The sequence below is a fragment of the Penicillium psychrosexuale genome (genome assembly GCF_028828465.1).
Source record: "Penicillium psychrosexuale strain IBT 29551 chromosome Unknown utg000002l, whole genome shotgun sequence".
Lineage (NCBI taxonomy): Eukaryota > Fungi > Ascomycota > Eurotiomycetes > Eurotiales > Aspergillaceae > Penicillium > Penicillium psychrosexuale.
This window is the reverse complement of record NW_026643187.1, coordinates 6083671-6110398: the sequence shown is the minus strand read 5'-3', so window position 1 is coordinate 6110398 and position 26728 is coordinate 6083671. Positions and strand designations below refer to the sequence as shown.

General features: G+C 50.5%; 9 protein-coding genes across 9 annotated transcripts; 5 read left to right on the top strand and 4 right to left on the bottom strand.

The window, feature by feature from the left end:
* Nucleotides 1-69: 69 nt before the first annotated feature.
* Nucleotides 70-4064, bottom strand: N7518_003476 (DNA repair protein SMC6; the record flags this gene model as incomplete). The annotated part of the gene is made up of 12 exons (XM_057184403.1): nucleotides 70-216; nucleotides 270-318; nucleotides 368-510; nucleotides 567-725; nucleotides 786-888; nucleotides 937-1593; nucleotides 1644-1909; nucleotides 1960-2053; nucleotides 2112-2671; nucleotides 2722-2949; nucleotides 2997-3929; nucleotides 3981-4064. 12 exons carry the CDS (start codon nucleotides 4062-4064, stop codon nucleotides 70-72), a joined length of 3423 nt encoding a protein of 1140 aa, XP_057045853.1.
* A 459-nt stretch (nucleotides 4065-4523) lies between these two features.
* Nucleotides 4524-6089, bottom strand: N7518_003475 (uncharacterized protein; the record flags this gene model as incomplete). Its single annotated transcript, XM_057184402.1, has 1 exon — nucleotides 4524-6089. One exon carries the CDS (start codon nucleotides 6087-6089, stop codon nucleotides 4524-4526), a length of 1566 nt encoding a protein of 521 aa, XP_057045852.1.
* A 776-nt stretch (nucleotides 6090-6865) lies between these two features.
* On the top strand, nucleotides 6866-9789 carry orlA (putative alpha,alpha-trehalose-phosphate synthase subunit Tps2; the record flags this gene model as incomplete). Its single annotated transcript, XM_057184401.1, has 3 exons — nucleotides 6866-7264; nucleotides 7319-9569; nucleotides 9623-9789. The coding sequence occupies 3 exons, from the start codon at nucleotides 6866-6868 to the stop codon at nucleotides 9787-9789; spliced, it is 2817 nt and encodes a 938-aa protein (XP_057045851.1).
* Nucleotides 9790-10569: 780 nt separating this feature from the next.
* N7518_003473 (putative MFS monocarboxylate transporter) lies at nucleotides 10570-11940 on the top strand (the record flags this gene model as incomplete). Its single annotated transcript, XM_057184400.1, has 1 exon — nucleotides 10570-11940. The coding sequence occupies one exon, from the start codon at nucleotides 10570-10572 to the stop codon at nucleotides 11938-11940; it is 1371 nt and encodes a 456-aa protein (XP_057045850.1).
* Nucleotides 11941-12391: 451 nt separating this feature from the next.
* N7518_003472 (PDGFA associated 1 family protein) lies at nucleotides 12392-13260 on the top strand (the record flags this gene model as incomplete). The annotated part of the gene is made up of 3 exons (XM_057184399.1): nucleotides 12392-12440; nucleotides 12502-12569; nucleotides 12637-13260. The coding sequence occupies 3 exons, from the start codon at nucleotides 12392-12394 to the stop codon at nucleotides 13258-13260; spliced, it is 741 nt and encodes a 246-aa protein (XP_057045849.1).
* A 324-nt stretch (nucleotides 13261-13584) lies between these two features.
* On the bottom strand, nucleotides 13585-14724 carry N7518_003471 (unc-50 family protein; the record flags this gene model as incomplete). Its single annotated transcript, XM_057184398.1, has 5 exons — nucleotides 13585-13896; nucleotides 13958-14295; nucleotides 14382-14412; nucleotides 14472-14571; nucleotides 14621-14724. 5 exons carry the CDS (start codon nucleotides 14722-14724, stop codon nucleotides 13585-13587), a joined length of 885 nt encoding a protein of 294 aa, XP_057045848.1.
* A 1203-nt stretch (nucleotides 14725-15927) lies between these two features.
* Nucleotides 15928-20034, top strand: N7518_003470 (Sec7 domain protein; the record flags this gene model as incomplete). Its single annotated transcript, XM_057184397.1, has 1 exon — nucleotides 15928-20034. One exon carries the CDS (start codon nucleotides 15928-15930, stop codon nucleotides 20032-20034), a length of 4107 nt encoding a protein of 1368 aa, XP_057045847.1.
* Nucleotides 20035-20594: 560 nt separating this feature from the next.
* On the top strand, nucleotides 20595-25307 carry N7518_003469 (putative anucleate primary sterigmata (ApsB); the record flags this gene model as incomplete). Its single annotated transcript, XM_057184396.1, has 2 exons — nucleotides 20595-22586; nucleotides 22638-25307. 2 exons carry the CDS (start codon nucleotides 20595-20597, stop codon nucleotides 25305-25307), a joined length of 4662 nt encoding a protein of 1553 aa, XP_057045846.1.
* A 199-nt stretch (nucleotides 25308-25506) lies between these two features.
* N7518_003468 (nicotinate-nucleotide diphosphorylase (carboxylating)) lies at nucleotides 25507-26562 on the bottom strand (the record flags this gene model as incomplete). The annotated part of the gene is made up of 3 exons (XM_057184395.1): nucleotides 25507-26236; nucleotides 26286-26341; nucleotides 26407-26562. The coding sequence occupies 3 exons, from the start codon at nucleotides 26560-26562 to the stop codon at nucleotides 25507-25509; spliced, it is 942 nt and encodes a 313-aa protein (XP_057045845.1).
* Between the last annotated feature and the right edge of the window lie 166 nt (nucleotides 26563-26728).

Below are 26728 nucleotides of genomic sequence, written 5' to 3'. Positions count from 1 at the left end.
ATATGGCAAGAACATGGCATTTCCTAAGGGTATTTCGCTGCAAATAAGATTAACCGAGAATTGACGAGTTCAGCGCCGGAAGGTTAGTGTCGTCTGGCCACGCTCTGGCTCTGCCAACTCCTTCACTCTGACATCCGCAGAGATGGTGATATCGGTCTTGCTACCAGGCGTGATCAGAATGAACTGTCGTCCGATAGATCGTCTAGCGGCAACCATCTAGAACATTCGTCAGTCAGTAAGGAGCCCTAGGAAGGAGAAGTGACACTTACAAGCATGTCAATCGCCATCTTTCGGTTAATATGATCCATGTACACATCACTTTTGAAGTCAGCATGAAGACCCGAACCATACCATGAACAAAACTTACAATTCATCAAGACAACGTATTGGAGATCCCATGGCTTCCCAGAGAGACAACAACAGACAGACTTGTGAGAATGATTTTTCTCCACCAGATAGTGTCTTTGCATCTCTCCCGGTGCTATCATCTTTGGTGATATCAGGTTCAACCTAGACAGTAGTCAGCATTGATCGGTCTATTCTGGGGTTCTGGTGAACAGGCTTACGTGTAGATCCAGAAGTTTGTTGGTATGGTCGGCCAGAAGCCGACCACGGAAACTTCTCTCACTCAAGAGATAGGTGAATTGGGCTTTGGCTCGAGACGAGATGTGCGCCCTGAAGATTTCCCATCTCTTCTTACGGTTCTGGAGGGTATCTTTCAGGGCCTGAACGAATATTAGATTAGACCAAAGAAACCAACAAAAATAAAACAAGGGGGTAATTACCCGACTCAAGGCCGAGAATTGATCAAGTTGCTGCAAGGCTCGATCATAAGTTGCTGCAGTCTTTGTTGCCTCAGCAGCAATTTCCTCTCGAGAACTTCCCAACCTATGGATTGTCAGTTTTATGGCCAACGCTAAGCTGCAAGAGACATACTCCAAATTGTAACGATCCAGATCACGGCTTAATTTATCAAGCTTTTTGTCGAGGCTACCGGGTGTTTCTCCTTCGTCCACAGGAACTCGAGAAGAAACTAAGTTGGCCTTTTCGTTGTATTCAATAACCCGTGCTTTTATCGCTTCTTTTCTCGCCTCGATTTCAGCCTTGGTCTGTTTATCTTGGTTAATAAGTCCAACAGCTTCGTTCTTCTCGTCGAGGATTTCCGTTTTTTTCGTTTTGACAAGATTTTGCTCGCTTTCAGCAACTTGTAGTCTTTCTCGGAGGGTTCCAAGTTCAGAATCTTTGGCGGCCAGTTCTCGCCGGATTTCTTTGAGAGTCTGCAATGTGGCTTTCATGGCTGCCTCACTATCCTTGTATGATCCCTCATTGAGCTGCTTTTCATCTTCGGCTTCCTTCAATGCTGCTAAAAGGGCATCAATGCGTCCATCCTCGGCGTTCTCTTTATCCAAGGCGTCTCTAAGTGCCTCGGCATGATCTTCCATTCGTTGCATTTGAATTTGCAAATCTTTCTCAATTCTTCCGTGTCGGACCAATGCCTGTTTGCAGGCTTCGATGCGTGACCGGGCAGTTACCAATGACTGTTCGATGTCGTTCTGTTGGCGTTGGAGGTCGGCAATGATGTCGCGTTGTGCGCTAGAGCCATCAGCCACTGTTACAGGTTTCAGGGAAGGAGGCTTACTTACTTGATTTGCAAGGCCACGTCGGATTTCATGCGCGGACCATCGGTCCACCCCATAACAGGAGCCTGACTCGGTTCTCCGGCTCGGCTGTATGAGAGATAGATTCCTCGACGTCGATCTTTTGCGTCAATAGAGTAACAGCGCTTAACGTTTCTTGGTCGCGCACCGTCGAATAGTACAGCGGAGGCTTCCTTTACGTCTTCGATCAACAGCATTTGTTCAACCCCATGGTTGATGATCAGTTGTCGCCTCACTAATTCATTGTCGATCTAAAAGGTCAGCACGTTCCATGAATCGTGGAAGGGGAGAGGGTGGCTACCTGAAGTGTTCGTAACACAGTCTTGTGTTGGGAGTCTGGTTCATGTGCTGAGGTGTCCAAACGCCCACCAGAGCCAATGAAGATTGGACAATTGCTGTCAGGTCAGGTCAGATCAGCTTCAGTTTCAATATAGGACCCCTGGTAAAACTCACCACTGAACACGCCGCATGATGTCGAAGAGAAGCTTCATGTCATTCTTGGACGAAACGATGAAACTGGCAAGCGTGCCACCAAACACTCTTTCCAAAATAGATGACCACTTCGGTTCTAGCAGAGTGACATGGTGCCCAATTGGGCCGACAGGGCGCGATTCCCATGATTGTTCCTGTTGAATGGCTTTGAGGAGTGCCGGCATTTTGAAATTGAAGCCAGATTGTCTCGATCCACCTTCTTTGGTGAGGTTCCGAAGTTGGTTCTCCGCTTGACTAATCTCGCGTTTTTTCTGTTCAAGCGGACCTTTCGCTTCTGTGAAATCTCGCTTGGCTGTTTCAATGTCTTCCCGTAGGCGAGCGGCACCTTGGCGATGCTCTTCGTATTCCTTCCTGGCAGCAGAAGCGTCATTGGCGGCTTGTTCACACTCCTCTTGTTTTCGAGCGTAGCCACCATCGCTCACATCAGCGAGACGTTGATTCTCATCATCGACTTTTTGCTGGGTTTCCTGGATTCTCGACTCGGCCGCTTTGAGATATTCCCTAATCTGGCGTTGCTCTGCCTATAAAAAACAGTCAGAGAAGGTATTTCAAGGTGACTCGAAGGACGTACCTGAAGGTCATGCCGGCCGGCCATCTCACTGTCCAAGTTCTCTTTGATTTTGTCTCTTTCCTCTTGGGCCTCATTCACTGCCACGGCAGCTCGCCAGGCATGTTCACCCGCAGCTGTTTCCTCCGCGGTGACTTCATCAAAGGCAGCATCAAACCTAGTAAGGCGAGACTCGGCCTCCGCAATTTTCTGATCCGCCTCGGCGATTTGTTCGGTGAGTGAAATTTCCATCTGTCTTGTCAGTCAATCATCAAAGCGGGGAGTAGGGTGGGACTAACTCTTTCTTGCTCTTCAACTTGAGCCCAAGCCATTTGGCCTCGGATATTTCTGATCCGTTTTCTCAGAGAATCGTGCTGGTCAGAGATGTCGAGCTTTTTCTTGGCCAGTTCCTTGCGGTTTTGAAGGACCTGTACGTCTTGGGCTGATGTTCTGAGCTTTTCTTCAATTGAGTCAAGAGATTCCTCCACCAGCCGGTAGTCATTATCGAGCTGTTCCAACTGGACGCCTTTGACAAAGAATTTATATTTCTCAGCCGGGCTTGATGTACTTAGGAACTGACGGGCCATGTCTTGAGAGAGTACGTTCATAGGGTTTTCAATCTGCAGGGAAAAGTAGTCCGTGATAGCATCCAGCTCGCTCTTTTTAGTCGAGACGATGCGCCCATTCTCTGACTTGATCTTGAACCCGCTGGTGCCGCTTCGGGAGAAATGACGCTCGACAATAATGGTCTTCCCAAAATCGTCTGACAAATAGGCACCGTCGCCTTGATTCTTGATGCGAACGATGATCGTGCTATTTTCCTTGCCCTCTTTGATGAAGCTTTTGAGAGTTTGGCCACGATTTGTCGCAGAGGCTTTGCCACCTAGACAGAGGGTGATCGCTGTCAGGATCGCACTCTTGCCGCTACCGTTCTTTCCAACAATAAAGTTGATCAAAGGACCTAGTTCGACGTAGAAGTGATCATGGCACATGAAATTGTAGCACTCAACGCGTTCGAGGATTCCATGATCGGCGGGCACATTGGCCTCGTCGATCAAATGCGAGTATTTTTCTTGTATGATCTGGGTCTGGCGGAGCTCTAGCTCGTCCTCGTCGTCGAGAAGTGCATCGTCGTTGACTGCTAGAAGTGAATCGGTGTTGGTATCAGCGCCAGAAGAGGTTGAAGATTCAGAGTTTGTTGAGCTCTCTGAATTTGTCCGCTGTCGTTTTCTCTGTGACTGTTAGCTTAGCTCTGCTTAAAGTTATACTTGCTGGAATCGTACTGAAGAACTCATGGCCGGCTGGTTGGACCCATCGCTTTCCTCGTCGGAGTCCGTAGACTTCTGCACGCGCTTGCGGGATGACATTTGAAGAAATAGTTATCAACCAAAGCCAGCGGCTAGCATAGCGAACGGACTCGTCAGTCTTGACTGATTGTCGCGGTTTTCTGCCACGAAAACCCCACGAACTGAGGCCCGAGGTCGCGTCGCGTCCGTGAAACAGACTTAGTAATCAAATGGGCACCACCCCCGAGTGAGAACGTAGCCTTCAGCGTTCTTTTGTCTTGCTGCTGAGTTCAAGAAGAAAGATGAAACTAAGAGAGGGAATCGAAATTGCTTTGCTTATGAGTATGTTGTAGAAATTCGAGGGGACAACGACATCCAGTGTTTCTTTGTCCAGTGACCACAAAGAGACTCCCATAACCAAAACTATAGACGAGACCTATTGCATAGCGAGTTCTACATGTGTTGGTCAGATGTATAGGGGATATTATTTTGATCAATAGCCGATCGTTCGATCTACCGCTAGATTACAACTTCCTTTGGCTAGAGGTACGCGAGTTGATTGCGCACCTTCTCTAGTCCATCAAAATTAGCCTGTAGAGTAGTGGCAAGGACACTTGAACTCTTGATATTGCCATCGCTTGCCCATTCATCACATGCGTCACGAAGCTGCTGACGCGCAGCTGCAAATGCACTCTGTAACTCAGAAGTCCGAGTACATGACCGGCCTAGATCATTCATGTAGTGGGTAGGGTCTTGTATGCATAATCGTTGCGCAATAAGAAAATTCCGCTTTCCCGCAGCGGTCCGCTTGACGTTGATCAGAGAACGCTGACCGCGCTGGTGGGCAGTTTCATCAGCCCCGCGAGCTACAGGCAACATGTCTGTGCTGAAAAGCCCGGGGGGATCCACGGCGACACCGACAGACTTGAGGTCAACCTGAGTACCATAGAACTGTAGAAGAGCAAGAAACTGGTCACCCAAGCTATTGGGCCCGGGGAACCGGCCATGGTTCATCTTCAGGAATGCCACGACTAGCATGGCTAGCGCATCCGGCCCAACGCTCGCCTGCGATGAGCCAAAAAGGCCACGCGCCTCTAGCAGTGTACGTGTTACTGCGTACAGAGGTCGCAGGGCAGGATATTCGGCCTGATAATCTTGCAGATACTCCGTGATGGCAGGGATATCTTCGCCACAATAGAATTGGAGCAGGAGTCCAGTCGGCCGGTGGCGAGCGGATAGTGAAGGGTTTCGCTTGTCAGATATTTTGACATTGTCGAATATATCGGTGTGCTGTAGAGCTCTTTGGACTTGACGCAGAAGGCGGATGTGGGCATCTTGGATCTGAGGCCGCGTAGGGCTTGGTCTTCGATCACGTTCTAGTGATCTAGAAGGGTCTTCATATGGGAGTATAAAGTCAAGATCCGAGTGCGCCAGTACAAGGCCAGTGCAGTGGGATCCAATGACTCTTGGAGCATGTGGGACCACTGTTTTGAGAAGTGAAGCTACCTCTGTCCTGAGCTTCTCTACGCGGTCTCGTTCCTGAGCTCTTGGGCTCAGATATTGATGCAATGCTCGAATTTCTGCATCCAGAGTGATCTCGGCATTGGCGCGAGACAGCTCCAAATTTGTCAACCATGGACTCTGTGCCGGACGACCTGTCCCTGCAGGTTGAATCGCATCTTCTCCACGTTGACTGATGAGTGATTGGTGAGACGGTATATCAACAAGACTTGCGCGTTTTTTCTGGCGTCTTTTAGACCCCGGGTCAGGAGTATCCGGCGAATATTCCGAGTTCGGCAGAGCTGGTTCCACGGGTGGTTGGTAGTCCGCGCGACTCTTAGATGGGATCTCAGGCCGCCAGAGTCCGGCGGGATCTTCAACGGGGTAAATTTTGCGAATCAAACGAGACCGATTTTTGGACCGATGGGCTTCTAGGGTCTTTCGCAGGCTGTTGGCAAAGACATCGGGGGTCTTGGCTACCGCAACAGAGCTATGGAATGGACGAAAGAGGTGAGAGGGACGGATGCGTAAAGGTAGGCTCGAAAGCTGCATAACAGTCTTAGGGCATTTGAAGAGAGCAAAGGACACCGGAGTGGATGTCACCATGCCGAGGATGCATGCAGGTTCCTAAGGATATTTTGCACGACTCGAACTATTTGAGAATGTATGCCTTAGGCCGAAACCGCCATGTGACAAAGGGGTTGCATTCTAACAAGTTCTGTTTTTTTATATCTGCGATGTATACCTGCATGGATGAATGTTCTACATCGAAACATCTATCTAGATCACAAGTGCATAGAGGACCTCATACGACAGCGCATAGAAAGAGAAAGAAATCCATACATGACGTAGCACTGAGGAAATATCCACACATCCCCCTCCATACTCTCTTCATCTTCGTCTGCGAACTGTTTCTATTTTCTAGTTATTCCCCTATTCACTGTCAACCCGAAGATATTGTCCTGAAAAGTGGTCTAATCGCTTTCCAGGCCATTTCCTTCGATAACTCTCGATAAGACGACTTTACTTCACCGCTTGCCCCTCCATCCTTACTATTCCCTGTTCCTCCTTTCTTTATAGTCGATCTGTTTTTTGTTTTGATCATCTTCTTTACATCGTCCATGGCTTTGCTGTCATAGTTCATTTCCCTCCCGGCCTTGCTTATCCAGTCAGTCCTAATCCCCCGAGGTATGTAGCCTTGATCATCTCCCCATTTCCAACCCACCGACGTCAAGCTTTCCCCGGACCTTGGTGCATGTAACAATTGCAGCCTAACTCCCACAGTCTAATCAAACCATACCGGATCTCATCCTCCATCTTCCCGTCATAAGCACCGCTCGACTACTTGACTGCTTGACTGCTCATCTGCTCATCTGCTCGTCATGTCTGAACCAGAGAGCCCCGCGCAGGTGCCCGATGACCAGCCAAACCCCGTCCTCGTTGGGCCCGGATTAAAGGCTCTCAAAAATGACGCGTACACTCAAGCGACAAATGCGACACCCAGTCTGGAGAAGACGTCGAGCGACGCCCCTTCATACTTTAACAATCTCCCCAGGGCCAACGCTGTAACCGCCGACCCGTCTGAGACTAAGTCAGAGCCAGTGCAGACTGCAGAGAGAGCATCATCCGGCATAGATTTGCTGCGCCGCTTAAGCTTGACCGCTGAATCTCCCGAGACTGATCCACGCCTAGAACACCCAGGACTTCGCTTGAGTGGCCGTCTCATCAGTGCCGCTTTCTGCATACCATACAAGCTCAACTTTCGATCGGGATCAGACTGGGTACGTGGATGACTCCGTCTATTTGGGAGATCGTATTGGCTGACCGGATCACAGACGCTCAAGTCGCGCTCCGGTACTTCGGCGCTGTTCGATTCATTTGCACATCTTGCATCTGATGAGACATCTTGGTCTCACACCTTAGTAGGCTGGACCGGAGAGGTCGAGCCTGATGTGGACATGAAAGCACCCTTGCAGCAAATACATCCCAATTCTGTAGTCGCACCTCTAACCCCCAGTAACCTTGTTGCCAACCAAGCATTGAACAAGGCTGCCGCACCGGTTCCCGTGGATGGAACCAAGAAGCCACCCGCTCATCCGCTGGTAGAGGGAATTAGTGTCACCCAACAGGACCGAGAACGACTCGATGAACAATTGAGCTCAGGCCGTCATGGCCGGGTATTGCCTGTGTGGTTGTCGGATGCATCAGAAGAACCAGAAGAGACTATTCTGCTGAAAGATCAAGGGAGATGGCGCCGTTATGCTGAACGTGAGTTATATCCTCTACTCCACTACAAGCAACATGGCCCGACAGATGGCCGATCTGAGCGACGGTGGTGGGCCGACTACCTGCGCCTGAACCAATTGTTTGCGGATCGCATTGTGCAGGAATATCAAGAAGGAGACGTGGTCTGGGTTCATGATTATCACTTATTCCTTCTACCCAGTCTGCTGCGGCAACGTATCCCGAATATCTACGTGGGATTCTTCTTACATTCGCCTTTTCCAAGCAGCGAATTCGTCCGGTGTCTTGCAAAGCGCAAGGAGATCCTGGAGGGAGTCCTGGGTGCCAACATGATTGGATTCCAAACATTTTCCTATTCTCGACACTTTACCTCGTGCTGCACACGTGTTTTGGGCTTTGAGTCCAACTCCGCCGGGGTTGATGCCTACGGCGCCCATGTTGCAGTAGATGTCTTTCCCATTGGCATCGACGCACGTTCAATTCAAAAAGCCGCCTTTGGAGCTCCGGATATCGAGAAGACTGTGTTGGGCATTCGCAAGCTCTATGCTGGAAAGAAAATCATCGTCGGCCGCGATCGACTCGACAGTGTTCGCGGCGTCGCGCAGAAGCTACAGGCATTCGAGATTTTCCTGGAGCGCTACCCGGAATGGCGTGACAAAGTTGTCCTCATCCAGGTGACCAGTCCAACTAGCGTGGAAGAGGAGAAGGAAGACGACAACAAGATTGCTGGCCAAATATCCAATTTGGTTTCGACCATCAACGGAAGATTTGGCTCTTTGAGTTTCTCGCCCGTGCAGTACTATCCGCAATACTTATCTCCACGCGAGTATTTCGCTCTGTTGCGTGTAGCCGATGTCGGCTTGATCACTACGGTGCGAGATGGCATGAACACAACGAGTCTGGAATATATTGTCTGTCAACAAACCAACCACAGCCCTTTGATTCTTTCCGAATTCTCCGGTACGGCGGGCACCCTGCCTAGTGCCATCCACATCAACCCGTGGGATCTAGTCGGGGTGGCTGGAGCGATCAATCAAGCATTGACTATGCCAGCCGACCAGCGAAAGGAGCAACACCTCCAGTTATACAAGCATGTGGTGACCAACACAGTTTCCATGTGGTCCAGGCAATTCCTCAATCGCCTATTGACCAACCTTTCGTCCTTTGACCAATCGGTCGCTACACCTGCACTCGATCGCGCAAAACTAATGAAGCAGTACCGCAAGGCTCGCCGACGACTGTTCATGTTCGACTACGATGGCACATTGACACCAATTGTCAAGGATCCCCAGGCAGCCATTCCTTCAGATCGGGTACTCCGTACTCTGAAGAGCCTATCGGCTGACCCACGAAATGCCGTGTGGATTATCAGTGGACGAGACCAGGCTTTCCTGGACGAGTGGATGGGCCATATCCCAGAACTTGGATTGAGTGCCGAGCACGGTTGTTTTATCCGAAAGCCCGGATCTGAGGATTGGGAGAATTTAGCCGAGAAAAGCGACATGGGATGGCAGAAAGAAGTGGTTGATGTCTTCCAACATTACACAGAGCGAACACAAGGTTCATTCATTGAACGGAAACGGGTAGCATTGACCTGGCACTATCGTCGCGCAGACCCAGAGTACGGTGCGTTCCAGGCTCGCGAGTGTCGAAAGGCTTTGGAGGACACTGTCGCCAAACGGTGGGATGTGGAAGTCATGGCAGGCAAGGCCAATCTAGAGGTCCGGCCAACCTTTGTGAACAAGGGATTTATCGCCACCCGGTTGGTCGACGAATATGGCACGGCCCCGGGGAAGGCACCGGACTTCATCCTATGTTTGGGTGATGACTTCACCGATGAAGGTAAAATTGCTCACCTGATTGATGCTGAGATCGTGGATTAACATTCAATTTAGATATGTTCCGAGCCCTCAAGAAGTTTGATCTACCACGCGACCACGTTTACTCAGTTACGGTGGGTGCCAGCTCAAAGCAGACCGATGCCAGCTGGCACTTATTGGAACCGGCCGATGTTATTGGGTCAATTCAAATGCTTTTTAGCAGCGCCAACCAAGATCACTGAGATTTGAACAAGACTTTGGCCAACAAACCGATGATTACCCGCCACAGCCAAGTATACGCCATGCTTCATCGGGGAATCTAGCCTTGGCATCCGTTTCAGATCCGCATGCCGGAAATTATCACACGATCTTGAAGATGGGTTGATCTATTGCTAGCGGCCCATTAGTCCCATATTAAGACACTGCACTAGTTCAAAGGTTGCTTGCTATCCAGGCATTACCTCCGCCAACACGGTTTTAGGTCGGCTCCAGTTTATGCTCCCTTGCTTTTCACCTTCCTACGACAGGTTTTTTTGCCATGATTTTGTATAGACTTACATGTATGTACGTGCTAGAAAGAAAGCCATTGAATTCCCTGAAGTGTTATGTCACATACAAAGAGAGACGTACCTAGAACTATCCGAGAGAGCCGGTTTTGCGGGGACCCCGGGATTGCGCCATATCAAGTGAGTGTGGGGTCAATATAAGATATATAGATACATGTATAATGTAGATATTAGAGGCTATTCAACTTGGAAAATAGGAGTTAGCTATAGATACAACATAGATGCAACATAAAAAGATACGCTTACAACTTCGGAAGTGGACCTGTCATCCGAAGGGCGCGGCCATCTCTGCGAACGACGATCGGAAGGATCCCCGTTATAAGAATTTTTCCCCAATTTTGACTTGACTCATTTGACAAGTTTTTTGTTATCTTGGAAAACTCCTACATGTGCAAGGCGCATCAAGGAACCATGCCAACTTTTAACATGGCCAATATATCCAAGAAACCCTCAAGTATGACCGAAGAACATGCAGAGAACGAAAAGGACATAGACCATACTCGCCATTCCTCAGATGAAGAATCAACCATCAGACATGAACTCAACCTTTCCCACATACCAACCAACACCAGCGCCTTGAGCCGTACACTATCGGCGGTGCGCACTCGGGAATCTGGCAAAGATCTCGGGCCGCCTCCGGACGGCGGATTTCAGGCTTGGTCGCAGGTTGCCCTCGCACACTTCGTCATCTTCAATACATGGGGTTATATCAATAGCTTCGGCGTCTTCCAGACATACTATTCCCAGACACTGGGACATCCACCCTCGGATATCTCCTGGGTCGGGAGTATCCAGATCTTTTTGTTGTTTTTTATTGGCACTTTCTCCGGCAGGGCCACCGATGCCGGTTATTTCACGTTTACTCTGGCCTGCGGTGCTATCTTGGAATGCTTCAGTATCTTCATGACCTCGCTCTGCACAAAGTACTGGCAGCTATTCCTAGCACAGGGTGTTGGCCAAGGAATTGGGTGTGGTCTCATGTTCTGCCCAACCCTAGCTTTGGTCTCGACTTATTTTGCCAAGAACCGTGGCATCGCTATTGGCCTCGTTGCATCGGGCTCTGCGACGGGGGGTCTGGTCTTCCCGGCTGTTGTCATGAAGATGCTGCCCCATGTCGGATATGGGTGGACAATACGAACGCTGGGCTTTATCTCGGTAGCCACGCTGACTCCCTGTGTGTTGTTCCTTAAGCAGCGTCTTCCTCCACGTAAGACTGGTCCGATTGTCGAGTGGGCTGCCTTCACCGAGCTGCCCTACTTGCTGTTTGCGATTGGCATGTTCATGAACTTCTGGGGCCTGTATGTCGGCTTTTTCTACATCGGCAGTTTCAGTCGTAACATCATCGGCGTGTCAAGTGATCGATCTATTGATCTGCTCCTAGTCATGAACGGAGTCGGATTGGTCGGGCGATTGGTCCCCAACCTGCTTGCTGATCAGCTCACCGGTCCTCTCAACCTGTTGATCCCGTTCAGTTTCGCAACGGCCTTGGTTGGCTACTGCTGGGCGGCAGTCCACGGCCTGTCCGGGCTATGGACATTTGCTGTGTTTTATGGCCTCTTTGCTGCGGGTATTCAATCGTTATTCCCAGCGACCCTCAGCACCCTCACGACTGATATGAAGAAGATCGGTGTACGCATGGGTATGGTACTCAGCGTGGTGGCAGTGGCAGCCCTCATAGGGTCTCCTATTGCTGGTGAGCTAGTTGTTCGTGATAATGGCAACTACCTGTACGCCCAGATGTTCATGGGATCTGCGGTCCTCCTTGGTGGATTGACGTTGATTGGGGCTCGAGTGACCAAGGTGGGCACTGGTCTAGCTCGAGTTTGATGAATGAGAATATGATAAAATAGATAGTATATAGGAATATAGAAGATATAATGATAATGCTATATATATATCCCAAATGTCGTATGTTGCATGTTGTATGTCTTAACAAATCAACGACTTGTGGTTTGACGGAGAAGAAAAACGTCTCCACATGTGATTTAATGCGAGCGCGGTGACTTGACAACTCGCGAACTTGTTCCCTTCGAATTTTTGTATCCTTTACAACATTTGAAGAGTTTTAAACTACTTTGAATTCTCCATGTAAGTGATTTGTTTTTTGATTCCATCCTGGAGGAACTGTGAAGCGACACCCCGCCTTTGCCCCTCCATTCATTGTGTGCGAAACCCCCCTCAATGAGAACCCGCTAACTCGTTCTCGATATAGAGATATACATTACTTCAGCCTTGTTACCAAAGCTCTCAAGCTCTCAAGTATTTCCTACATATCAATATGGCGCCCCGTGGTCGTGGAGGAAAGTTCTCCAAGCCTACTCGAGGAGGTATGTCGTGTGCGCCTGAGCATAAGTACGAGATACTTGAAGCTGATCAGACGATGAATAGGAGGCAAGCACTTCAGCAGAGATCTTCAGCCATTAGACAAGGATGGCAATCAAATGGGTCTCTGGCGGGTAAGTGAACTTCAGCCCCAATGAACTCAATTTGCACAGCATCCTGATCATAATATCCCTCTCATAGGAGCCTGGTGAGCAAATCAAGTCATCGGGTGACGAAGATTCTTCATCCGAAGAAGAAAGCTCCGAGGAATCCAGCGAGGACGAGTCCAAGCCGATCGAGTCATCCACAGCTGCAGGAAGCCGCGAGGAGCGCCGCGCCGCTGCCAAAGCTAAGAAGGCAGCCGCATTGAAGAAGCGAGGCCAAGGACCCGCCCAACCGGGCGACTTACCCCCTTCAGACTCGGAAGAATCCGACGGCGAGCTCCCCGCCAACCCCAACCACACTGCCAAGTCCCGCTCGCAGACCCTGAAGCCCGTCGACGACCCCGCCGCTGAGCCCAAGAAGCCCGCTAAGGTCAAGGATATCTCGCAGTTGTCCCGACGGGAGCGCGAGGCCGTCCAGGCCCAGCAGGCCCGTGAACGTTACCAGAAGCTGCACGCCGAGGGTAAGACTGACGAGGCGAAGTCGGATCTGGCTCGTCTCGCCGTTATCCGTGAGCAGCGTGAGACGGAGCGTCTGCGCAAGTTGGCCGAGAAGGAGGAGAAGGACGAGCAAGCCAAGGAGCGTGCCGATGCCGCTCAGCAGCGAGAGGATCGTTTGCGTGCTGCAGCTTCGGGGAAGACTAAGAAAGTTGGTAAGAAATAAGCTTGTGGATTTCGCTTTATATGTGGTCATGACTTGGGTCGAATTGTTGGTTACACATCTAGACAACAAAAAAAAAAAAACAAAGCAAACAGTTGAGATACTCCTCACATTGGACATCTGGAATCAATCAAACAGTAGAAAATATGCGCAATCATGTAAATTGAAATCATGTACACCGACGCCCCCATAGCATTAGATAATCACCTCATTTTTGGGCTGGCTTTTTTCGAGAAGGGATGAGCCGGACAAAAAAGATATTTCAGGTTTCGTACAAGGAATGGAAATCCCGGGGAGAGGATATAATTCGGGGGGAAGCTTGCTACTTCACACGCCCCAGAACAACCCCTCAACACTGCGGCCTTGCATGACAATGCCCCAACCGGCAATCAGGCTGACTAGCCACATAACGGCGAATATGAGGATAGGCACAAGCAGAAGTTCTGTGTTGTGCAGGAATGGGAGAGCATTATATCCCAGGAACGTGATGTAGGTGTAGTAAATGAGAGCAGAGAGGTAAAGCGAGTTTCCAAGGAAAGTAGCCAGGAAATTACTCGGGCTGCGGGTGAGGAGCGGCAGAAGGAGGAACTGCACCACGTAGAGGTGGAGATATAGAGGAAAGAAGGCCCGGTTGGATACCTATGCAACGACAGTGTCAGTAAGTCGGAGATTCCACGGAATTTATGGCAGGGAGTCTTACGTCAAAACAATATCCAAACTCCAATTGCTCCTTCTCCCCTGGCTGAGTAAACAAGCCCTGAGCGGCACCTCGTCTTCGGCCACGGGAGCCCCGCAGGCCAGCTAGAGAGGCGGCGGCTCCATTCGGACCGAATAGACGGCCAATGATAAAGTATCCAATTGTCGAGACGAGCAGTGACGAGCCGATGAAATGCACGAACACGAAGAGGAAAGCGAGGCGTATAATTGCGCCGAAGCCCGGCGTATAAGCAAGGCCCCATGCGAGGGCTGTGAGGAGGAGGAAGAATGATAGTAGGTAGGTGAATGACGGATCAGGCCGGTGCCATGTGTTTTTGGTTTCTGCTCGAAGGCGTCAATAGTGCTCGGCTGGGACGATAGTAACCGGTATTGCCAGTTGTATGTGCTTGTTCAATCGAGGTACGAGCCAAGTTTGGAATAATAAGTAGACTCACGTTTCTAAATCAGATAGCATGATCAGCGTAGTTCGAGGGCCAGTTAGGATAGAGACCACTTACATGGTAGTATATCGATTTGAATACCTTCTTGGGTGCGATCAGCAACGAGGTCATCTCCCAAATTGCCATTTCAAAGTCCATTTGTGGGAATTTGAAAAGCCTGTCCCATATCAGTGATTGTCTCTCGCGCCGAGATTCTTTGGTCCTACCTCTTGAAGAAGCGCGGCATGCGGACACTAGACCGGGTTGCAGGTGTTGAGCCGAAGTTGGCAGGGCCGGCATGTTGGCGGGGAACAGAGATGTGAGGGTTCATGATCTTAGACCCCGTTTTCGAGGAGGGAAATCAATCTCGGAGCATTCACAATGCAGTTCAATTGTTGTACGTCTATCCGATGCGAGTTGGGCCCGGTTATGTCATCTTCTTGATCACGTGTTGGGTATATCGGTCATTTGTTTATTTTTGGATTTTTATGTTTTATGTACCTAGTTCCTGATGGACACAGTACTCTGTATAAGATACTCTCTTCTGCTGGAATTTGCAGTCTAGATAGATCTCAACTCATGTCTCTTCTGAACAGGTGTCATTCCCGCTGGAAAAGGGTTCCTCTCCAGATAATCCACTCTGCAAGGGGCCAAACTATAAGACTTAAGTTATATACACTACTTAACATGGATACGGGGTAGCATACCGTGAAAGAGATACAGGGAGTGCTTAGTAGTTATTACTCTGGGATTCACTTTTATCTACACAGGCATTCGTCTATAACTGTCTCTACGGAGATCTATCTCTCTATTCACGGAAATCAACATACAAAGAGCTCCATCCCCACAGCTCCACTTGTGTACTTTTGGCTATACTACAACATATTGTAGATTGTAGATTGTACTTGAAGGATTGCAAGGCAAAGAGCGTTGATATATGCTGTCTAATATGCATACCTTATAACATACCACTATCCAAGTCGACCTAAAGTAACTATATAAGCCCTTAATATGTATGTATGAAACCCCTGAATCTGTAGATCCCTAAAAACCCAAGCAATTTCCCCCTTCGCATGTTTCTATTCAATATCATATGTTAAATTCTTCCTGATTAACTATATATGTCTCATATTATAAAAAAAAGTACCAATGCAGTAGCGGAGAGGCTTTAAAAAGTTCCCGCCTAACCTCCCTGACTCTCAGGAGTTCGTTCCACCCCCGGTTTCTTGTTCCTCTTGCTATTGCCCACCCTTTTACACTCCTTTGATCTTCGTTATTTTTTTACATCCCTGGCCTCGTGGGACTATGACCAAGTAAATTACCATTCAATCCGTCAAATCGGATACTGCAGGTCGAATTCAGTTTAGTCAATTACCTTGTGAGACCTGCAAGAGATCTGGTATGTTGGAAACCGAGTGGCTCCGAATCCCCCCATCCCCCCTCAACTACTACAATGAGCCTGTCATTCCCTTTGTGTGGATTGGAAATTTGATCAGCCTAAGAAATAAAATAATTAACATCGGTTAGCGCAATAATGTCCCAACGGGAGGCGTACTCTCCTCCCCATACACCACCCTCCCAAACCGCAAGATACAAGCCCTCCAAACGAGGATACCCAGAGCGACCTTCCATCCGCGATGCTTTCCCAGACGTCATGGATAATCCAGCGAGAACCAGTGAGTCGGATGATCGAGACCCGCATGATCTCTCTCTATCCCCGCAACATGCTACACGAACGTCGATCGTCGACAACATGCTTCTTTCGCTCGATCAATTCGCCTCTAGTTCGTCTGTTCTGGACGACTATCGTCTTTTCAATTCCGCCTTCGAAACCGACCATCACAGTCATTACTCACAAGAATCCGATTCGCACGGCCGGTACCGCGGACACACCTTCTCCTCGTCAGTGTCCTCAGAACCAGACTACGGATACGAAGATGGGAATGATCGCTACGCAACAATCACAGCGAAGGGCCGACGCAGCAACAGCAGCTCCAATAACCAGACACCGAGGCAGATAGGAAGCTCGCGCGGGGGTATCGGAACTATGCCACAAACAAATACTACTCGAAAAGACAGCAAGGGAAGCTCATCCTCCACCGCGGACTACTCATACACAATCCCAAGAGCACGAGCGGATCATGGCTTGGGCCGCCGTTCAGCCAGCTTCGATTGCGGGCCAAAACGAGCGTTCGCACCTTATGCTGATTCCAGTGTCGGGCAGGACTTGACGCTGTACGACGATCACGATGCTGCACCCACCCCAAGTGTCCCGGCAGGACCACGAAAGGTTCACGATTATGGCAGGACGCCAGCAACTGCTGCCGCGCGGACACCGGTAGCACCGCGACGGAACAGTTTGAAAACTGCTTATGCCCCCCAGGTTCGAAAGGTTCGGCCTGAAAATCTCGCCACGGGAACTCTCAGAGCTCGGGATAACGACTTCCAGAATATGGATGATACGGATCTTGGCCTCCCTCCGGCCATTGCGGCTTCGTTGGACTCGCCTGCCCCCAGTCCGACCATCTCCTATAACAAGCCGGCTTTTCCTCCCCCAGACTCAACGGCAACCACCACAATTTCGGCCAACATCTCCACCAACTATGCTGCTCCAATCACAAAAGAACGCCCAGGTTTCTTCCGGCGTGTATTTGGATCTAAGAATTCAGTCCCTGGACCGGCAGATGCAGCAAGTATAAACGCCAACGATCTGTCACATCTACAAGAAAATGAGAGTAGAGAAACCAATGGGATGACTGCCAGCCCAAAGCTACGACCTCAGCAGGCAGTTAAGAGCCCTGCAGGTGCTTCTCCGTCCTCAACTCGCACAGGACCCCATCAGGTCGTGAACAAGAAATCTTCGTTCTTCCGTAGAAGGAAGAGGTCGGTACCTGACCATGCTCCTCCCCCAATTGTTATTCCTCAACATCTTGCACCACAGACTATGGATAATATGGCGGCTCCAAGCCCTGTGAGTAGCCTGCGGCAGATCATGAATCCTTATCTCGACGAGGAATCAGACCGGAAAGAAAATGCGGACTGGGAGGCCAAAATTCGACAACCGGCATTTTTGCAGGCGCAGAAGAAAAGAGAAAGTGTTTCAGCTCCTGGAGCTCCCAAGCCGAAGACTTCTCTTCAGCCCTCAACTGCCTCTCGTGGTCAGGACATCTCGCCTCTTGCAGAGAAGGATCGATCTTCAACTGGCGAAGTCTTCACAGACTTGGCTTTGCAGGAAAAGTCTCAGAGTGTTACTGCCTCTAGTACCCTGTCCCCCGTTGTGGAGAATTTCTCGCGCAGCATCAAATCAAAGGTCGCAATTCCTCAAATCAATGTCGCTAGATTGGCGCTTCCGTCCGAGGACAGGGCTTGCGAATCTCCTGTTGATTCTATATCAACAGCATCGAACTATCAGACCGCTGCGAACACCCCACTCATTGAACAGGAAGACTCTCAGTCTGATGACACCGAAGATCAGGCAGATGGACCTGGCGAAGCTATTGAAGATGGACCCACAGCTGCAGATCGAGAACAAGCACAGAGGCTCTTCGACAGCCAGGACCAGATGGTAGGCAACGAGTCTGCTGCCGCTTGGCTGGGTGACCCTGATCGGGCAATGGTTCGTGAAGCATACATGCGACTGTACAATTGGTCTAATCTCAACATTGTGGCCTCTCTTCGGGCTCTTTGCGACCGTTTGGTGCTCAAGGGAGAAACCCAACAAGTGGATCGAGTGCTGGATGCCTTTTCGACCAGATGGTGTGATTGCAACCCGAGTCATGGCTTCAAAGCTACTGACGTTGTCCATACCATTTGCTATTCTATTTTGCTACTAAACACTGATCTGCATATGGCTGACATCGATTCAAAAATGACCAAATCTCAATTCGTTCGAAATACCATGCCCACTATACACCGAGTCGCAATGGATGCCGCACCGGAGGGATTTGAGACGTTGCGTCCAGTCAACCGCTCCAAGACTCAATCCCATGAAGCGCACTCTGCCCCTACGTCGGCACGCTCTGCAACTTTCCCTTCAGAGGTCACCCACGGCTTGTTTGACAGAGACGGCGGTGCAAATGATGTTGGGCCTTTGGTTAATACGCCATTCACCGGAACAGTGAGAGCCTGGGAGCAACAGGTTGAAGCAGTACTCAAGGAATTCTACACATCGATCCAAAAGCAAAAACTGCCTCTGTTCGGTGCCCAACCAGAACGTGAAGTATCTCGCATGTCTTCCAACAACTTTTTGGGCCCCTCTAGCAACACTCTTCGCAGGAGCCCTAGCACAATTAGCAAGAGTGGTTCTGATATCTTTCCTCGCGGTCGTTCCGCCAATTCAAGCCATGGAGCTGCGCGATGGTCATCCAAACCCCGCTCTCGGGCTGGGAGGCTCTATCCTCCTTCGGCGATGGGCTCCAGCCGTACCAGCCTAGACGACCAATCTGTCTGGAGTCCGACTGGGTCCAGTACCTGGAGTAAATATTCTTTAGGCAAGTTTACTTCAGCGTCTGTAGACTCTTTTGGTTCAGACTTCCCTCGCGGCGAGTACCAACAATCTATCGGGTTTGCCAATGCTCTGAGTCAGGCCATCATCAGGGAGGACTCTGCTACCTCGGTATACAGCTACGAGGAGCCCGAGCGAACGACCCCTCTGCTTGAAGATGATACGTTAGCTCTAGCCGGCGCCCCGTGGGCCAAGGAGGGGAGCCTAAAACACAAGCATCATCTAGACGCGGTGGACAAACGGGCCAAGGACCGGAACTGGAATGACTGTTTTGCGGTTATACAGCAAGGCTGGATGCGTCTTTTCTCGTTCAACAACTCCACCAAGTCAATGCGACAAAAGTCTAAACAGCGCGGAGGGGTTATAGTCGGTGGTGGCAACTGGACGGAAAATGCAGAAGAGCTTTGGAAGTTCATGCTGCGCCAGACCATTGCCAGTGCCTTACCATCGCCTGGATACTCTAAGTCTCGCCCTCATGTCTGGGCCCTGAGTTTGCCCACTGGGGCGGTTCATCTCTTCCAAGCTGGAACGCCTGAGATTGTCCGAGAATTTGTCTCCACGGCCAACTACTGGAGCGCGCGATTATCCAAGCAACCACTGATAGGAGGCATCAGCAATATTGAATATGGATGGAGCGACAGTGTCATTAACAGCGCGCTGATCGGCGGTGAAAGTCGATCCCCGCCGCCTTCGTCAGGCGCACGGCCAAGTATTCAAAGCTCCATCCGAAGCTCCATGGATCATCAGGGTGTGCGACCCCGACTTCCTGCGGATCGGGTCAACATCAGTGACTGGAGCCCACCACAGCAAAGCATGGTCGCCTCCAACCTGACAGAGGAGGAACAGTTGAAGGCCCTGCAGGGCTACGTGCAGAACGTGGAAGATGATCTCTCTCGCCACAATGAGCTGCGTTCTGCGATGAACCTTGCATTCTCTCCACGTCACCCCAACGCCGCTAAAGCCATGGCCAACTGGGAACGGAAATCTTCGTATCTGTTACGTGAGATTGTTAAGTTTCGCACGTATATCGACTCCCTACGCAACGCCATCAGCTCTAAAGAGAGAATTCTTGCTTCAACCAACTACCCCCAAGTGGATGAGGAGGCAACCATTGAGCCTACGGAAGTTGCAGCGTAATTGCACACTCTTTCTCTTTTCGCCTTTTAATGAACCGGCTGTATATACTTCTTTTTTTCTGGCTTGGGGAAACTCCATGATACCTACCTTTCAAAAGGGCCCGATATCTTGGTCCTTTTCTCTTTTTTTTTGGTGACTTTTGTTTGATACAACTTTGTCTAGTATACCTCTTTCCTATTAATGTTCTGTTATGGGTGGATTATTCCGATTAATGCTTGGGATGGTGATGTGATGCTATGGATACCATGATTGTCGTTTTTACATATGAATATCATCGATTTGTATATTTCTGTTGATTCGATTCTCGATTCTTGATACTTGTTGTATAGTCGAGTGATATGCGCGTGGCAGTAATGAATATGGTATATATACTGCGTGGCAATACCACTACATTATCCTGGCCGTGTCCATACTATTCATCTACTCCTATGCCATATGCTCTTGCCAGATGACTTTCAAGTATGTTCGAATCCAAGTCAGACCTTCATCTTCACTTAGTTTGAACACTACAAATCCATCTCTTCGCGACTTTCTCAACTTTTCCCATACATCCAAATACAATGACCGCTCATTCGCCGATCGAGGCGGGTAGCGAGATCCAGGGAGTGGATCCCCAAACATTGGGCGTCATCTCCCCAGTTTCAGTGCGCTCTCCGTCTGTGTCGGTATTCCAGACGCCAGATCAGACATTGAATGATTTCAGTTCAGAGTACTTCATGGCAGAGGACGCACCGGGGAGTCTTCCCCCGAACTCGGTCACACAGTCCCAATCTGAATACGCGCAATCAACTCCTTCAGAGCCGGATCATGGAGACCAAGACCATGAAGATCATGAAGACCATGAAGACCCTGAATTTACCATGACATCGACCCAACTAGATTTGAACGATCATAGTTTTATCCCTTCCTCGGTTGACCACGACGAGAGCAGTCTATTCCATCCATCGAGCGAAAATGGCGACCACGAACGCGACAATAACCAAACCCTAATTGAAGAGCACGAAATGCGTCGCAAACTTATGGACATTGAATCGAGCTTTCTGCCGGAACCCTCAACAATTGACGTGGCTGCGACCGGTCCTACTGCTGGCGCGGATGATACGTACCTAGTTGGGGTTCCGAAGAATGACACTGCAGACATAACACAGGACTCCTCACAGCTCTCATTCACAGAACCAGCCGAGAAAATCCCGGTGGAAGACGAAGAACACACCGAGGAGGAGAAGCCAGGTACGAATTTGGACTCGGCACCTGGCCCTACAGGACAACATGCGAACAATTCCTTGTTTTACTCCCACTCCTCGTCACCTACGGCAGCTGCAGCGCTGCGACAAACTCAATCCACATTGTCCGAAAATGCACCAGAAACCAGCCCGTTCTCCCAAGATGAGCGTCCCTTCAGATCTGAATATTCCATGGCCGAGAACGAATCGCAACTTACCCCCTCGAAGCTTCGAAACACCTCCCGCAGCCTATCGCCCGGTGCGTCGCACCTATCTAATGACCAGAGTACCAGTGCTACTGGTAGTCGGAGAGCTAGCCGACCCAAGTACCTGACTAGCCGACAATCAGCCAATCGTTCGTCACACTCATCAGCCGCCAGTAACAACACCGAAACAACCAACAGCGATGCCACACTGGGCGCGGACTATGCCCTTCAAACTGGGGGCGCGACTTCTGACAACTATGGAAGCATGCACGCTGAAAGCCGTGCCAAGATGGCTAGGACAACCAGTCTCGGCAGCATGGCATCTGGAATCTCCGGGTATAGCGAAGAAAACCCACTCGACAAAGCAAACATGTCTGGTCCAATGGACGGCGGACTACATACGCTGGAGGAGGAAGGCTCACCACATTCCCGTACCAGCCCTGTTGACCACGAAGACGCCTCAACACCGGTGACACCCAAAGCGAAGCCACAAGACAGCAACCCTACTGATACAGCAATTGCCGAGCGAGCTAGGGACATTCAAATTCCTACCACGTTTGCACAACGGTTCCGAGAAGACTTCCAAGCACTCCCGGAGAAGCGTTTGGGTGCCTCGACCCCTGCGTTTGCGAAAAGTGGTCGGAACTTGACCCTCAAGGAACAGAGCAGCACCATTGATCGCTTGGCGAAGGAGAACTTTGACCTGAAAATGCGAATTCACTTTCTTAATGAGGCGTTGAACAAGCGATCCGAGGAAGGCATCAAGGAGATGATCTCGGAGAATGTTGAGCTAAAATCAGATAAGGTCAAGCTCTCAAAGGACAATCAAAGCCTAAGACGCAAGATTCGAGACTTGGAAAAGCAAATGAAAGAGCATCAATCCGACAAGGATTCCATGGTCAATCATGACCCCGAGGGATCAGAGGATGGCGATCGTGACTCGGCCCAAGACGAAGAGATCGTCTTCCTACGTGAACGGGTTGAAACTTATGAACTCGAGATTGAGCGTATGAGGTCAGAAACTATTGCACGGGAAAGTGAGAAGAGACGGTTGGCCGAGATGATCAGGTCGCTCAGCGATAATCGTGCGGGAGAGTCCGACGCCGGCGCGAGGGAAGAGCGAGTAAGTGAGACAAACACGATCAAGTCAGATCCGAGCTAATTAGATATACAGGAGATGTGGAAGGATATGCTTGACGCAGAAACCTCAGCGCGAGAGCAAGCCGAGGAAGAAAATCGAAGACTTAGGGATGAGTCGATTCGTTTGCGAAGTGAGATGTACGCTGCCACAAAGCCCGGCCAATACGACTCTTTTTCATACACATCTGATAGAGATGGCAACCGAGTTCCTACCGTTCCCAACAGCACGCTTGTTGTAGAGCTGGGGCTCCTTAAACAGGAGAATGCAGAACTAAGAAAAGAAGTCAGTGCCCAGACTTCAATGCTCACGTCTCGTAACCGAGAAAAGGAACGTCTTTATCAGGAGATTGAAGAATTGAAGCTCGGAGAGCGTCGTCATGTTGGCCGATCCATAGCGGGAGACAGTATCTTCGACCGTTCCGTCTCACGCACTCATGTCCGACCTTCGTCTCAGGCTAGCGACGGAACGGGTATGTCGCGCAGCGACATGGACCACGATGAACTCGAAGCCCGGAATGGACAACTCCGGGACTTAGTGTCGACCCTCAAGCTTGAGAATCAAGCCATCCGAGCCGAACTTGAGGACTATATTGCAGAACTAGAGGCTCTTGACAAGGCATACCAGGCTGATGTTGATCAAGCCGAAGAAGAGATGCAAAACCTACAGCAAGAACGAGACCAGGCCGTAAACATGGCGAATGAACGAGATGCCGCTTTCCAGGACCTGCGGGCCGAAGCGCAGGAAGAGTTGGATACCCTTGGAGACGAACTCGACCAGAAAATTGTTGAGTGCCAGCGTATGAATGAGGACTTGAGAAACCAAGACGAAAACCTCAGGGCTTTGCAGGCCGAAATGCGTTCTGCCAGCGAAGGCATCATCCGTCTCGAGGAAGATGCACAGAACAACCTGGCCGCGTACAAGTCTGTGCAGCAGGAACTTGAAGAGACCAATCGCGAGATGGAGTCTATGGAGAAGAGCCTGTTTGAGGCCAACACTAAGGTGCAGCGGCTGACGGTGCAGATTGAATCGAGCCAAAATGAAATTGCTTTCCTTCGCGAAGAGCAAGACGGCGATAAGATCCGCATCGGAGATCTCGAATCGGACCTCAAAAACTACCACCTGAGCTTGGTTAGTGAAAAAGAGAAGACCAGAGAACTCGAGCAGCGACTGGCAGATGAACGTCACCAGCGAGAGGTGGTAGGAAGCAAGGAGAAGCAAGATGTCCAGCGTATCATGAATGAATTGAACCGCGAAGCTTCAGCTTCCAAAGAGGAGGTCCGACGTCTGAAGAAGAGCCTTTCAGCCCAGGAGATTGAAACCTCCACCTGGCGAGAACGGTTGATGGACCTCGAAAACAATTTGAGGGAAACGCTAGGTGATCTCAGCGGCAGCCGGTCTAGCTTGATCACCAACATCATGAAGCTGCAAAAGGAACTCGAGTCCACCGCCCTTGAGTTAGAGAGCGTCCGCTCACAGCTAGATGAGAAAGAATCTCTGCTTCGAAATCGTGACGCTCTGCTCGAGAGTCATGGGCTTGAGTCACGAAAACTCTCAGAACTCCTGGATCGCGAAAGACATGCGCGTCGAGCCGACAAGCAGTCATTTGAGTCGTCGCTCAAATCCCATCAGCACGCATCTCGGACCATCACACAAAGCAATTCCCGTATCACAGATCTGGAAAAAGCGCGGACCGAGGACCGCAAAAGATACGCATCGCTGGAACAGCAATTCAAGGACCAGCTTAACGAGAGGAACATCATGTTTCTTAACATTTGGAAGAGAATATCTGGGCTTTGCGGGCCAGATTGGGCGCACTCCAACAGTCTTATCAATGGCAATCTCCCGAGCCAGGAAGTCATTGGTAATATGCTGTTCTGGCCAGGCTTCAGCCGCAACCTTCTGCTTGCAATGAAGACTGTCGAGGCCGTGATGGCGGGTTTCAAGTCTCGCATCAAGAGCATCGACCATGAGTTGACCAAGCGTTATCACACGCTTGAGCTGTCATATAACGGACGAATCAAGAAGCTCGAGCGCCTCGAAGAGGCTTTCAAAAACATGCGATCCGGTCGCGGACAGTCGAGTTCCACTCCGGAGATGTCTAAATTGCGTGGCGAGAACCGTCTGCTAAAGGCTGAACTCAACCTACTTCAATCCAACTCGCGAGGACAGGGTCCTGCGTCTGTGGCTGCGGCTGCGGCTGCAGTCATGGCAGGACCCCGCTCCCCTTCTTTGACGTCAAGAGCAGAGTCGGACCGATCCCTAGGGCGTTCTAGCTCTACGGCTGGTACTGATAGACCTCGCGCCGAGAAAGGCGCCACTCGCAACGTTACAGGGCAGCCCTCTCATTCCTCTTCCAGCAGCACGTTAACCAACAATCCTGGAACAATGATACCACGCACGCGCAGCTCGCAAAGTGGCTGGAATGGTGGCGATGAGAAATGGATTCACAGACTACATGGGCTGGAGAGGCAACTCAAATCTGAACGTGAAGGTCGCCTCCTAGACCGCAGTGGCGCCCGCGAGCGACTTGAGGAGCGCGATGCCGAGAACCAGAAACTTCGAGATCAGCTCAACCGGGAACGTAGGCGGCGAGGACCTTCAGGGACCATTGCAGATGGCAACCGTCCCAGTCGCCCTCCGGGTTCAGATGAGGCTCCCAGCTCCAGTGAAGGGGAGGGCATCACCGTGGACATCGAAGTTTGATTTTGCCGCGCTTTTTTTTCCTATGCTATATATACCCACTGTCTGTTTGTGTTAGGCTTTTATTTTAATGTTATTCGGGGCTAAAACATCTTGTTGAGGGACTGTCGGGGTTTTTTGTGCATTTTCTTCTTTCGTTGTACTTTATACACGTCGATATGCTGCTCTACTAGGATGCCATCCAAAATTCTATGATACATTTCTACCGCAACGATACCTTGAGCGAGAAATCCACAATCCCCGTACCCTGGTGGATGGAGCTGGTAGACAAGATATCGATATCGGCACATACATACGCCGGCGCATTCTCTTCCGTCAATCCACCACTCACCTCAATCAAGAAAGGCCTCTTCGAAGCCCACTCGCGCTTTAGCTGCGCCGCAGCCTCCCGCACCCCCTCGGGCGTAAAGTTATCCAACATAATGATATCGGCCCCAGCCCCAATCGCCGCATTAGCCTCCTCCACACTCCGACACTCAACCTCAACCTTAGTCGAGAACCCACCAGTTGCCTTGGCCGCCTGCACAGCGCGCGGGATCGCCGCCGCAATAGACTCAAGCGATGACGGGTCCGCAACGCCACCATCGGCTGCAGCGCGGTTGTTCGCGCACGCCCACACGTGGTTGTCCTTTAGCATGGTCATGGAGCTCAGATCGTGGCGGTGCGGGTCGGCGCCACCCGCAAGCATTCCGTATTTCTCAACAAGCCGGAACCCAGGCGTTGTCTTCCTTGTACCGGCTAGGGTACCTTGCCATCCTTGCGCGCGCAGCGCAGCAAGCATGGAGGCACTCTTACTGGCGATGCCTGAGCAACGCGCGAGAATGTTGAGGGCTACGCGCTCGCCGAGGAGGATCTTGCGGATGGGGCCGCGGACGGTTGCGCAGTGCTGAATTGGGGTGATTACTTCGCCTTCTTTGATGTGCCATTCGATTCTGGACGGGTTAGAGAGGTGGGGTGGGATTGGAGTGGGGTATGGCTTACGTGCAGCCTAGTTGCGAGAATACCTCGTCGAAGAATGGTACGCCTGCGACGATGCCCTGAGTTGATCAGTTAATGTTCTTTTAGGGTTAGGATCATCTGATTATAGACACTGTCACTTTACCTTGCTCTTTCCTAGTAGTCGGGCCTCGCCCTCTGACTCGCCGACAACAAAACCGCCATAGTCCAGACTAGGGCAGTCCTCTTCCAGCCAGGATGTGATGAAGCGCTTGTAGTTGCCGGGTAGTAGATGGCGCAGATCTCCGTGAGCCAAGGCCATTGTAAGTGGAGTAGATTGAATAATGAATTGGATTAAGGTATTTGGAGAAGTTGTGTTGATCCGCGAGTTCGCATGTCGAAGTTCCCCCGCGCGGGGTGAAGAAGCTCGGGTTGGCCCGGTCCGGAGTCCGATTGTGGCCGAGGTCACGTGGGAGTATACGATAATA